The sequence below is a fragment of the Danio rerio genome, chromosome 6 (assembly GCF_052040795.2).
Source record: "Danio rerio strain M-AB ecotype USA chromosome 6, GRCz13ab, whole genome shotgun sequence".
NCBI lineage: Eukaryota > Metazoa > Chordata > Actinopteri > Cypriniformes > Danionidae > Danio > Danio rerio.
In genome coordinates this window covers 30328278-30342500 of record NC_141026.1, presented here as the reverse complement: position 1 = coordinate 30342500, position 14223 = coordinate 30328278, and the positions used below count along the sequence as shown (strand labels likewise).

Genomic DNA, 14223 nt, shown 5'->3' with positions numbered 1-14223 from the left:
AAACACTATTAGGACACCTATATTTCACTAATAAGTGTAAATTGGTTGTTTTTGCATTATGTCAAGCAAATTCGTGCTTCCGGTTTGAAACGAATTTTTGAAGCTGCGTCACGGTCATGACATAATAGCGTTGTATTCCAGCGTGCAGACTGGGCGTCTGTGCCAGAGTGTGTCTTATTACGTCTTACAGTGTGATGCATTAATGCATGAGTAAGGCTTGGTTCAAACCAAGCAGCGCGCTCTATTGTGCAACTTCATTAATATTCATTACTGTCACAGTGTTTAGATGACAGAGAACACAAGCGTGAAGTGTTGCTTTTATAGTTTGCTGCAGTTAAGTTTTGTTTTCATTTTCTCTCTATGAGAGCTTAGACTCACATGTGGATTAACAGTGTACGCGACGCTCGACAACAATAACTTGCGCATCTAAGGAGGATTATTGTTTACCTGAGAGCTGTTCTCATCTGCAAACGCTGAGATCCGGATTCGCTTGTACTCTCCTCTTAATAAAGACTAGTTGCTGCTGATTGTCCTGTCTCCACAGATTTGGTAAGTGAGCGACCAGTGCTCTTCGTTTATTCAGTTTGTTCGTATCGAACAAACTATTGCACAGAGTGTAAACATGTTAGCACTACAACCAAACTTTAACCTCGTGTAGGATTTTTACCGCATTTTGTGGCTTTCTGACGCTACCTGCCGTGTGCATCTAAGTTTCCGGGAAATGCTGAGTTTTTTTTTCTCTCATTCGCCGTGCGGTATCAAACATTGCATGAAAAATACACACTTAACGTTACAGCAGTTCCTCGAATCAAATACCTCTTATGTCGCGAGGGACATGAAAGAATTCTCTGATAGAAAGACAGTTAAAGTCCACCATTTAATAATTTGGCAAATAATTTGACTACAGATGCCCATGTAAACACAGTTGCGTGCAAAATAGACACTCCCACACCGTGCCTCTTTTCTTCCTCCGACACTACCCCCTAAACAGAGCGGGACACGCCCACTTTTCTGGCTTTTTCCAAAGTAGAGGTGTGAAAACACCCTGCTGAATCGAGGGGGTTTCATGGCCCTTTAAGTTCTGGGCTCTGGCTGGGCCTCTCAAGGACATTCACCGAGTTGTTGTGAAGCTACTTCATTGATATTTTGGCGGTGTGCTTTGTGTCATTGTCCTGCTGGAAGATGAACCGTTGCCCCAGTCTGAGGTCAAGAGCACTCTGAAGCAGGTTTTCATTCAGGATGTCTCTGTAGACTGCTGCATTCATCTTTCCCTATATCCTGACTAGTCTTCCAGTTCCTGCTGCTGAAAAACATCCCCACAGCATGATGATGCCACCACCATGCTTCACTGTATGGATGGTATTAGCCTGGTGATGAGCGGTACATGGATTTCTCCGAATGTAACACCTGGCATTCACACCAAAGACTTCAATTTTAGTCTTATCAAACTAGAGAATTTTGTTTCTTATGGTCTGAGAGTTCTTCAGATGCCTTTTGGCAAATTTCAGGTGTGGAGTGGCTTCCGTCTGGCCACTCTACCATACAGGCCTGATTAGGGGATTTCTGCACAGATGGTTGTCCTTCTGTAAGGTTCTCCTCTCTCCACAGAAGAATGCTGGAGCTCAGACAGATTGACCGTCGGGTTATTGATCACCTGCCTGACTCTAGGAAGAGTCCTGGTAGTTCCAAACATCTTCCACTTATCCGCTCATTGGAACTTTCACAGCAGTAGAAACTTTTCTGTGAACCTCCCCAGCCTTGTGCCTCGAGACAATCCTGTGTATGCCTTTTCAAATCATGTCCAATCAACTAAATTTACCACAGGTGAACTTCTATAAAGCTGCTGAAACATCTCAAGAATGATCAGTGGAAACAGAATGTAGCTGAGCTTAATTTAGAGCTTCACAGCAAATGCTGTGAATACTTATGTACATGTGATTTTTCAGGTTTTTCATTTTTAATATATTTGCAACAATTTCAAAAAATCTTTTTTGACATCATTGTCATTATAGGGTATTTTAGCGGAAATAAATTAATTTAATCCATTTTGGAATACGGTGGTAACATAAACAAATTGGAGCTATGAATACTTTCCAGATGAACTGTAGATATTACATTTTATAATGAACTTCTTAAAATAAAAACAAACATTGTGAATGCATTGTCTTTTATCTGTCATGTAACAGTATTTACATTTAAAAAAATAATCTGATTAATTTATAACATTTAATAGAAACATTTAATTTTAGCTTGCTTCTTTGTGGATCAACAATTAAACAAACAAACAAATGGTTGTGTTAAATTAGGATTGACAATCTCAGTTGAAGGTATTTGCCTCAACCTTCTTCATCATTCTCCTTCACCAGTCTAAGATGGGACAGGGGGCTCACTGGTGCTAGTTTGGGCATCTCTGCCATAAAATTTCGGCCTTTAAGAAGTTTGATCTCTCACCTCAAAGCCCACAGGGGCCTGGCCCTCCTGTCCACCAACCATGCTAGGTAAGAAGCCGAAGATATCATCCACCATTTCCTGATCCGTAATAGATTCTAACTGTTGAGCCGCCTCTCGTTCTCTTTTCTGGCGCAGAACTTCCTCAAGCCTCCGCTGTCTCTCTAGAGCAGCAAGTTCTTCAGCCCTGCGCTCCTGGAGTGAGAGGAAAGCCTGCAAACGACATGGATGGATGAAAAGAGGACATGTAGCTTGAGATATTTAACAAAACATGGTGGCTCTATCCCTCAGGAAATGTCTTACATCTCTCTTCATCCTATTGACAGCTTTTCTAGCTAGAGTTCCTCTGGTGTACGCTTGCAGGAGGATCACTGCGTCTCTCTTTCGTTTCCACTCCTTTCTCGCCAGACATCCACGAGTCTGAGACTGCAGCAGAAGAGTTGCCTTTCGCTTCTGTTTGTACTCCCAGGCCATCTTACGAGAGCGAACTTGAGCCTGCAGACGGGCGTAACCCAACTGGACCTGCAGAAAGACAAGGAAAACTCTACTACACACTTGTCCAAGCATTAATTATTGTCTTATATGAACTGTCAATCTGTAGACAGAGGACAACTTACCACTTTGTAAAGTTTTCTGCCTTTGTGTCCACGCCATGTTTTCTGTATGGTCACAGCTGCTCCTCGCTTCCTCAGAAACGCTTTCCTAAAAAAAAAAAAAAGAACAAAACAGCAAGTAATAAACCAGTCGGAAAACTTTCTTTGAAATTAAGATTTTTTTTCATAAAAATACCAAAACAAACAAACAAACAAACAAACAGACGGACAAAAAACACTTGCACATGTTCAAATCCACAGAAATAAGTGATTTAAACTAGTAACATGGACTGTGCCCTGTTTTGTCATTCTGATGACACACTATAAATTTTTGTGTTGGTTTTTTAGAAAACATAGAAACACCATTGACACATTAATATGTTGTGCTTATTAATTAGACTGCAGCAAAGTAACAAAAACTTAAAATCGATTTAGTATGATAAATCAATTATGATTCTTCACAACATGATAGAAAAAATCTGAAAGTGGTAGACTATGGTATAATAAAAGCTGTGGTTATTGGAAAAATTGTTAATACATGTAAACATTGGTTTACTGGATTGGTTTAATAACCTGCTAATTTAAAACATTTTTTTTTTTTGCAGATTACATGGCTGTAAACAGACCCATTGCTTCAGTTCTCTGATGGTTTTGACTGATCTTTTAAAGGAGAGACCCTGATGCAACAGGGACAACACTCAAAAATATTGATACAGTTAGGTCTATAAATATTTGAAAATCCACACAGTTCTAATATTTTTGGCTCTATACACCAATGCAGTGGATTTGAAATGAAACTAGAAAGATGTGCTTTGACTGCAGAGTGTGAGTTTCAGTTTGAGGGTATTTACATCAAAATCAGGTGAACGATGTAGGAAATACAACAGTTTGCATATGTGCCTGCACCTTGTTAAGGGTCCAAAATTAATTGGACAGAATAATAATCATAAATCAAACTTTCACTTTTTAATACTTGATTGCAAATCCTTGGCAGTAAATTACAGCCTGAAGTCTGGAATGCATAGACATCACCAGACACTGGGTCTCATTTCTGGTGGTGCTTTGCCAGGCCTTTACAGCAACTGTCTTCAGTTCCGGCTTGTTCTTGATGCATTTTCCATATAGTATTGTCTTTAGCAAGTAAAATGCATGACTGACTTGGCCATTGCATAACATTCCACTTCTTTCCCTTCAAAAAAATCTTTGGATGCTGTTGCAGTAAGCTTTGGGTCATCCTCCACCTGCACTGTGAAGCGCTGTTCAATGAGTTCTGAAGCTCTCTTCCCATCACTCTGGTACAAGTTGATCTTGGTCTCATTTGTCCATGGGAAGTTGTTCTAGCACTGTGAATTTTTTTTTAAAACTCTAATCTGGCCTTCCTGCTTTTCAGGCTCACCAATGGCTTACATCTTGTGGTGAACCCTCTGTATTCACTATGATGTAGTCTTCTCTTGATTGTTGACTTTGACACACATACACCTACTTCCTGGAGAGTGTTCTTGATCTGTCCAACTGTTGTGAAGGGTGTTTTCCTCAACAAGGAAAGAATTCTCTTTTCGTCCACCACAATTGTTTCAGTGGTCTTCTGAGTCTTTTGGTGTTGCTAAGCTCACTGGTGCGTTCTTTCTTTTTTAGGAATGTTAAACACAGTTGTTTTGGCGATGCCTAAGGTTTTTTGCTGTCTCTCTGATGGGTTTGTTTGGTTTCTTCAGCCTAATATTGGCTTGCTTGACTCATCTTGAGAGTTGACAGTAACAGATTCCCAATGCAAATAGCCCGCTTGAAATGAACTCTGGACCTTTTATCTGCTCATTGTAATTGGGATAATGACGGGATACACACTTAGCCATGGAACAGCTTAGAAGCCAATAGCCCAAATACTTTTGGACCCTTAACAAGTGGGAGGCACATATGCAAACTTTGTAATCCCTACACGATTCACCTAATTTGAATGTAAATACCCTCAAATTAAAGCTGACAGTCTACAGTTAACACACATCTTGTCTGGTTCATTTCAAATCCATTGTGTTGGTGTATAGCGATAAAAATGTTAGAATTGTGACGATGGCCAAATATTTATGGACCTAACTGTATAAATTTGCTGCTTTTGTAAATTACTTATTTAAAATGAGCTGAATCAACTGAGATTTTTGTTGTTTGTTGTATCTTTATTTCCATCAAATTTGTAAAAACAATCAAGTTAACTTACTTGATTTGTGTTGGGACAACATGAAGAACCCAGCTTTTTACTGTGAAGATTTGATAGGTGAATACTGATGCGGACAAAGTATTGTGAATGTTTGTGTGAAGTTCGGATTGTGGGTGCTAAAAATTATCCGAGGGACTCAAGGGGAAAAAAGAGCCACCCACATTTTGTGAAAACATTTTGTCTGGTCAAGCTTGGTGTGTGCACCAAGGTTTCAGTGTGAATGTTGCCAAACAAATTCACAGTTCATTTTAAAATTAGTGTGCCACAGAAATATACATGTACATAACCACAGAACCATACATGAAACATAAGTCGGTCATGAAGATGAAAACTCTCACAATCCCTCACTCAGTCATGGCTTAATTAACTATGGCTTTGTTTGTTTTTATCAATACACACCTTCTAATGGTGAATATACATACTGTGCCTTAACATTTGTTTGCTATCTTCAGACTTTTACCTGTGTTTGTATCCTCTCAGGACTTTCTGAATAAGCAGTGCCTTTTCGTTAAGAGCCTTGTCTCGAGCCAGCTCCAGAACTGTATCGTGAAAATCCTTACAAAAATAAGTATCATGTTAAAATTTGTCTCTTTTAAAATACACTACTGGTCAAATGTTTGGGGTCAGTAGGATATTTAACTGTTTTAAAATAAGCTTATCCTGCTCACCACAGAAGCATTTATTTAATCAAAAATACAGTAAAAATTGTAAAATTGTGAAATGTTATTACACTATAAAATTAACTGTTCAAAAGTAGTTTAGAATTTAATTTAATAATTTAATCCAGTTATTTTGCAGATGAAATTTCAGCCTAATTACTCCAGTATTTAGAGCCACATGATCCTTCAGAAATCACTCTAATATTTATTATTATAATAATTAGTAATATTATTATTAATAATGGTAATAGTAATAAAAGCAATAACCACTGGAGTAGTAATTTTATTTGAAACTACATACATTAAGAAAGCAGATATTTAAATTTTTATAAATACTTTACAATTTTTTTTTATTTAATAAATGGTGCCTTAAAGAACGGAATAATTGTCTTTAAAAAAGAAAGAAAAAAAAAACATGAAAAAAAAAACTGACCCCAAACTTTGAACCGGTAATGTATGTGCGGTACAAGTAGTACAAATCACCTCAGTACCTTCAGAAACACTTTTGTCTTGCCGATCTTCCAGTCATCTTCAGTCAGGATGATCTTGCAGATGCTTTCACAACATTTCTTGACAGTCTCCTTTAAAATTACAATTATATTGCATTGTTAATATGAAACATCTTTATAAAAATCCCATTTGAAAATAAAATTTCCCAAAATATCTTATGGCCATATAAATATTTAAAGATGCTTTAATTGATTTTAGTCTTTCTGAAGTCACGTAAGTCTGAGACTGGTTGCACTGCAGTCAGAAAGTATGGATATTTAAGATTGCCTAAAAACGTTGTTAAAACTTAAAAAAAAATAAAATAAAAAACAATTCCCCAATTCATCGTAGAACTATTGTCTATGTTGTTTTTATAGGCTAAACTTCATGACATACTCAAATGACAGTAAATACCACCACAATGCAATCAGATGCCAGATGTCCAGCAGCTTTACCATAGCAGTACATAATGGCAAAATATAAGGATAATCTCAAGATCTATCGCAGATCTATCGATCAATCGATCAATGTTGCAGTTGTGCTTGTTCAAGTGGAGAACACATGCTCCGTGACCTACTTTAGAAATGTTTTTTAAAGGTACTAACCAAAACATGGCCAAAAATCTAAGTGCTGTACTGTTTACATGTATTTGATATTGTTGATCTTCACCTGAAACAGTTGATCAAACCTGAACTTCTAACTCTAGGGCTAATACCTGTGGTTATAAATGAGCATAAAAACTGTTTCAAAAGAATTTATGTAGTTACCTAAATCACATACCTTCTATGTAAATATCAGAGAAAAAAATAAAAATATTGAATCAATGCACTTTATGGCACCTTTAAACTTTAAAATAACTTTAAAACCTGTGACGTGGTGAATTAAACAACTGCTACACCGATGTCTTTCAAAAAAAAACATAAAAACTACTTAAAACAACTCTCACAGTTTGGGGATCACAAACAGTGGACTTGAGCAGCACACGGTAACGCTCCAGAAACTCATCAAATGTGTGGCGGATGGGATATCCAGCCTTCCTGATGCGGATAGTCTCCATCATTCCTGAGTAACGAAGCTGACGGATACACAGCTCCCTGTCAAAGAGCTGAAGCAAAGATAGAAAAGTGGGTCATTCAGAGAAAATTGAGGCATGTATACTGTGGAAGAACAGATTAAATGATGAACTGAACCTACCATAGGCTTCTTGAAGTCGTTGGGTTTAATGCAGCGAATGAAGAAAGGCTGACAGGCAGTTAGAGTCTTCATCAAAGAGTCAAGCGACTGGCGAAACTGACCAGTTAATGTTGGAACTTGCTTCTTTGTGTCTGCTGTTTGCTGATGGGGTGAGAAACAAAAGGGAATGCAAATCAAAGTAATTTAAATCAGAGTAAATGTGTTAATTGTGGCAAAAGATAAGGGATGACCAATATTTATCCATGGTTTTGAGCTGCTATGTTGATATTAATTACTGACCCAAATGCTAATAAACAACCCATATTTATATCCATATAGCCTTAAGCTGCTGTTAACCTACCCGAAGTGAGCTTTTTGGGGTGACGATGGTGTGGTTGATGCTAGTTTTCCCCTCTATGGTGCTGATCTCACTGTGGAATATCTGCTTCAGGAGCTTATTGGAAGATGTGTGTATCAACTGGATGATGTCACTACTCAGAGCATCTCGGTTCTTCTCAAGGAAACCTATATGCACAGTAAATTTCATAGACATAGATCATTTAAACGCAAAAAAAAAAACAAAAAACAAAAAAAACACAAAGATGTGAAGTCAGAGTACCTTTGGAGTCATAGTGGACAACTCCAGCAAAATGCCGGATTCCAAACTGTGTGTCGTGATTGTTCTTTGGTGGCATGTAGATATCACCCTTTCCATGATGCTGATTCATCTTGTTGAGCATTGTAGCATCTGAGCCCTAGGTTAAAGAAAATAAATAAATAAATCAGAAACACCAGTATATCCGTTTCAACTTCACAAATTAGACAAAGGTCCATGGAGCAGAGTATATACAGGAATCAGAGAGTGAAATTGAATACCTTTTAAGACCTTTTTTAAACTCTTTTAATATACAATAATTACAATTATTTTGGCCCACCAAAACATAAAAAGTAATTACTTGCTTCACATGCCATGTTATAAATTGTACATAATATTGCATGTTTTACACAATACTGAAGGTTAATGAATTTCAATGAGGTTATTTTGTTTTGTTTTGTTTCATTTCAAAACCATTGTGTTGGTGTATAGTGTCAATAATATAAAAATTCTGTCGATGTTCAAATAATGTGTGTGTGTGTGTGTGTGTGTGTGTGTGTGTGTGTGTGTGTGTGTATATATATATATATATATATATATATATATATATATATATATATATATATATATATATATAGTTGAAGTGAGAATTATTAGTCGCCTTGTTTATTTTTTCCCCAATTTCTGTTTAACGGAGAGAAGATTTTTTCCAACACATTTCTAAACATAATAGTTGTAATAACTCATTTCTAAAAACTGATTTATTTTATCTTTGCCATGATGACAGTAAAAATATTTTACTAGATATATTTCAAGACACTTCTATACAGCTTAAAGTGACATTTAAAGACTTAACTAGGTTAATTAGGTTAACTAGGCAGGTTAGGGTAATTAGGCAAGTTATTGTATAACGATGGTTTGTTATGTAGACTATAGAAAAACAAATAGCCTAAAGAGGCTAATAATTTTGTCTTTAAAAAGGTGATTAAAAAAATAAAAACTGCTTTTATTCTAGCCAAAATAAAACAAATAAGACTTTCTCCTGAAGAAAAAATATTATTATCAGACATACTGTGAAAATTTCCTTGCTCTTTTAGACATAATTTGGGAAATATTTAAAAAAGAAAAGAAAATTCAAAGGGGGCTAATAATATTGACTTCAGCTGTATATATATCTATACATATATCTTCAGCTGTATATATAAAGGGCTCTATTTTGACGGTCCATGCACAGAGCGCAAAACGCAGGGCGCAAACGCTTTCAGGGTGTGTCAGGACGCGTTTTTGCTAATTTAAGGGCGGGAAATCTGCCTTGCGCATGTTCTAAAAGGGTTGAATTTATTTTTTTAATGAGTTATAGGTGTGTTTTGAGAATAAACCAATTAGAGTCTCATCTCCCATTCCCTTTAAGAGCCATCTGCGTCGCGCCAAGAGAGCATTCGCTATTTACAGGACGCAAAGTAAGTCTAAGTGGAAAAAATGAGCATTTCATAAGCAATAAGCATAAGCAGTTAACAGTTAACAGTTTTTTAACAGAAAACTGTTAAACAGAGCATCTACTGCGTGAGAATGAGAGATAATGGATCACTTTCACTTTCGCTTTTGAAAAGGGGAAACCTTTACGCACAGACATCAATTAGTCTATAAATAAATACTTTAGTTTGTTAAGCACAAATATTTGTTTCAAAACTATTTCTAAATTCAGTTCTAATTTCCAGCTAACGAATAAATGAACAATAATAGCAAAATGTGCTCAAAAACCTGAGTTATATCCTAAAACACATGCTTTGTCCCATATGGTCTAAAACCTGACAGGTGGGCAAATCTAAGCTTGTTTTTAATAAAACAAATATAAATATGGATATAATAAATAATACTGCTAATAATAATAACATTATACAAAAGCAAATTGTTGTGAAGGAACTGAAAAAGCCTCCCGAGATGAAGAAGATATAAAAGCAGTGGTTTTTCATATTTATGTAGGCTAGAAAATAATTTGTTTTGTAATATTTTAATCCTTTATATTTATATTCTATATCTATTCTTATTATATCCTATATATATATATATATATATATATATATATATATATATATATATATCCTCAATATTTACATTTTTTCATATGTAAAGATATTTGCCTATTGCTCTCTTGTGGGTATTAAGCAGTGCGTAAGCGAGGAGTTTAGACCGGGTTAGTTTTGGTCTAATAAAAAATCTATTATAGATTCTCAAAATAGCAACGCGCCAGCGGTCCGCCTCAGAACGCCTTCCTTTGTAGACCAGAACGCCTATGGGTGCAAAAATGAGCGCTAATGCATTTGCTATTTAAACAGCGTAGCGCAACGCCTCAAAACGACTCTTGCGCCAAGCTAAAACTACCAAAAGACTACTGCGCCACGCCTTGCGCCACACTGCACCGGGTGTATGATAGGGCCCAAAAAATTTGGTTTGAGAAAATGGATGCTCTTTGCATTAACACAGTGAATATGATCCCAAAAAAGACATGTACAAGGATGTCAACTAGGATGCAAAATGTTTAAATAAAACCAACTAAATGCATTTTTAACTGTATAAAAATACTGAAACATACAGTATTAAAAATTGTCAAAATATCAGAAATCTTTAAAGAAAATTTTATAACTTAATCTTCTACTTTAAGGTAAACAAACCTTAGGAAAGCGACTCTCTTCATCAATAAGGGAAAGAATGTTGAGAGACTTTATGGCCAAAACATCGAGTGTGCTCTGGTTGTCATTAAATTCGATGTTCTTCCAGACTATGTCTTCACGAGCATACTCCTGTTGTTCAAGCTTAAAGACGTGTTTCACAAAGAACTGCTGAAGCTGCTCATTGGCAAAGTTGATGCAGAGCTGTTCAAAGCTGTGGAAATCACAGACAGAAACAGCAGTTCGCCTTAAAATCAAAATCATGTTCTCACACCATCTATGTACATACATTTACTTCACAAACCTGTTGTTTTTAAAATTTTCAAAGCCAAAAATGTCCAACAGGCCGATGGAATGTCTGACATGTTTGGGGTCATCAGAAGGCGGTTTGTAAATGGCACTGTTGATTTTGGTCACAATCCACACAAACAGCCTTCCGTAGATGGCCTGCACAGAGAAAGAAGATGAGACGAGAAGATTATTCAGATTCTGGAGAATACAAAATCTGACAACAACAACAAAAAAAAAATAATAATAAAAAAAAACAGGCCTACAAACCAACCTTCACAAAGGCGTCCCTGCCATCCAATGCTTGTGCTGAGGTCAGAGGTTTAGTTACACTCTCTCTGTTGGTCATCAGAGAGCGCTGTGTCAAGCTTGCATCCAGGGCATTTGGGGCCACCTGCATTAGATCAAGATCAAGATCAAGATAAAGATCAGGATCAGGATCAGGATCAGGATCAGGATCAGAATCAGAATCAGGATCAAGACCAAGACCAAGACCAATATCAAGAACATTAGAAGAATAAGAACTAGAAACCAGACCTATTTGATTTAGCATGCCATTGATGGATTAAAGGTTTTAAAATATATATACAGTGATGGTCAAATTTATTAATAACACTGGGCACTTAAGAGATTTCTGTTGATTTTGTTGAATTGGCCTTTGCAATACCCATAAGACTAATGAAATAACTACAAAGTCTTCATTATGCTCTACAAAACACATATACATAAAAAAGTGATTTAGGTAAAAAAAAAAAAAACTTGGCATAGTTCACAGATAATTTCACACAATTATGTTCTTTCAAGTATTCTGAAGAACATCAAGTTCCCAGGAATTATACTGTTTTAACGCCAGTAGATGTGCTTTTATAATTGCTGCAAAAGGTGGACATACTAAATATTATTATTAAATGTAAAAACATCTGCACATCGCATGAAAATTATGAAATTAAAACCAGTTTTGGAGACAAAAAAGGTTAATGTATTCATATCTGTCAGCTGTTCTATTAATTTTGGCCATCATTGTATTTGTTTTCTGTTACCTCTAATAACTGTGTAGCCATTTTGAAATGTGTAGAAGATAGAATATCGCAGCCCTCAAGGTTGTTCATGATGGTTTCTTGAAAATTTGTGAAAAAAGAAAAAATACATTTAATTAGCATAATAAATTGGAAGCTCAAGTTTATCTCTTTTTGAATGATAATTTTTCTTCTCACCTTCAAAGTCTACGTTTCCCAGGTGCAAGATGGAGGCCAGAAGCTTGTTAATTTCCCATGTGTCATTCTCTGTGAATGTCAGGATCTTCATTGCAGAACGAAAGCTGGCGTACTCTTTTATGTCGTCCCGCCCTTCACACGAAGTGCACTTACCCTAAACCAATACAAAAACAATACAAATAAAACATACCCCTGTGAAATTTAAGTTTGTTTTTAAATAATAATTTCCAAGTGCTGTTTGATGGAGAGATTTTTTTAAACACATTTTTAAAAGATACCAGTTTTAATAACTTATTTCTTTTGTCTTTGCCATGTGAGAGTTAATAATATTTGACAAAACTCAAAGTGCAATTTAAAGGCTTAACTAAATTAATTAGGTCTTTGGAAAAGATAAGAGTGTTTTTTCTGTAGCTAATTCAAAAACATTGTTAAGGGGGAGTAATAATATTGACCTTAAAACTGCATTATAGAATTGACTGAAGGATGATTCTCCGTCTGGAGATGAATGACATGATATTGCAAAAAAGGTGTACCCTTCTCTAAACCCTTGTGCACTGTTCAAGTTTACTACCCTTTTGTTATGTTCAGGATGAAATCATCCACTAAATTAAACCGCTGTAAAAATGCATCAGATAAATGTTCTTTTTTCACATTTTTTGCATTAATCTGTTAATAAATCTTAGTCCTGATCAAAACTACTAAATTGCTTAGAAAATTAAAGGATTTTAACTCTTTTATTGCCAAATACAACATTGGCTTTGATGCATTGTTAGATTTTAAATTTTTCTCCCTAATTTACTGTTGGTGACTGTTTTTGCCCCATTGACTTCCATTATAACCACATTTGGTGTTGCTTAAATACATAGTCTTTGTTTTTATTTACTCCATGTAGTTCTGAGAGCTGAGATGCATAATTTGATTTTCTCAGACACATCAAAGTAAGTGCGCAAAGGTCACTTTTACACTTATAGACACACATACACACACTTTTATTTGCTGTTATACTCCGTATAAAATCCAGAAACATTTTTGCACAGGCCTATCTAAAGGGTTAATGATGCCAACTGATGATCAACAGTAAAATTGACTAATTTTACCTCTTCCCAACAGAGTAAACCACCAATCATCAAAAATGCATGACTATATTGTCATGGTTTTGTTATAAAAAAAATTGATTATAATAGAAGTTAATGGGGCAAAAAACAGCCACCAAAAGTAAAAATTAGGGAGATCCATTCATTCATTAATTTTCTTGTCGGTAATTTTCTTAATCCGGAGTCGCCACAGCGGAATGAATAAACTTATCCAGCAAGTTTTTTACGCAGCAGATGCCCTTCCAGCCGCAACCCATCTCTGGGAAACATCCACACACATTCACACACACTACTGACAATTTAGCCTAACCATTTCTCCTGTACCGCATGTCTTTGGACTGTGGGGGAAACCGGAGCACCCGGAGGAAACCCACGCGAAAGCAGGGAGAACATGCAAACTCCACAGAGAAACGCCAACTGAGCCGAGGTTCGAACCAGCGACCTTCTTGCTGTGAGGCGACAGCACTACCTACTGCGCCACTGCCTCATCAATTAGGGATTTTTTTTTTTTCAGCCAAAAACAATGCATCAAAGGCAATGTTGTTTCACATGTCCAAGACTGTTATAAAAGGTAAAAAATTCAGTCCACAATTACTTTTTATATTGAAAATTTGTCGATTTGTGTGAGTTTTTCACCAAACCAGTGACATTATAAAAGAATTTGGTAGTTAAAGAGTTAAAATAGTAGAAGTTTCATTGTAAAATTTGCACAGAGTGTATTGTGGAGTTTTTAACACAATTTAAAGCATTTTTTTCTAAATCTGTATCAAAATAAGATTTGTCACCAAAAAT

The 14223-nt window shown here is 36.0% G+C and overlaps 1 protein-coding gene and 1 long non-coding RNA gene across 3 annotated transcripts in view; one reads left to right on the top strand and one right to left on the bottom strand.

The window, feature by feature from the left end:
* Window positions 1-14223, bottom strand: part of myo7ba (myosin VIIBa) — a 63234-nt gene that overhangs the window by 36692 nt on the left and 12319 nt on the right. For both annotated transcript variants that reach the window (XM_087257292.1, XM_087257293.1), the window contains exons 9-22: window positions 12338-12491; window positions 12164-12240; window positions 11398-11517; window positions 11140-11282; window positions 10839-11049; window positions 8191-8326; window positions 7933-8096; window positions 7593-7733; window positions 7345-7503; window positions 6401-6490; window positions 5711-5805; window positions 3066-3150; window positions 2752-2970; window positions 2452-2661 (exon numbers count right to left, since the gene is read on the bottom strand). In XM_087257292.1, coding sequence (XP_087113418.1) covers window positions 2452-2661; window positions 2752-2970; window positions 3066-3150; window positions 5711-5805; window positions 6401-6490; window positions 7345-7503; window positions 7593-7733; window positions 7933-8096; window positions 8191-8326; window positions 10839-11049; window positions 11140-11282; window positions 11398-11517; window positions 12164-12240; window positions 12338-12491 — 2004 coding nt within the window. The remainder of the gene's footprint in view (window positions 1-2451; window positions 2662-2751; window positions 2971-3065; window positions 3151-5710; window positions 5806-6400; window positions 6491-7344; window positions 7504-7592; window positions 7734-7932; window positions 8097-8190; window positions 8327-10838; window positions 11050-11139; window positions 11283-11397; window positions 11518-12163; window positions 12241-12337; window positions 12492-14223) is intronic.
* The window catches only part of LOC141386289 (uncharacterized), a 167327-nt gene continuing 153402 nt past the window's right edge, over window positions 299-14223 (top strand). The window contains exon 1 of the long non-coding RNA XR_015493736.1: window positions 299-549. This is a non-coding gene — a long non-coding RNA (uncharacterized LOC141386289). The remainder of the gene's footprint in view (window positions 550-14223) is intronic.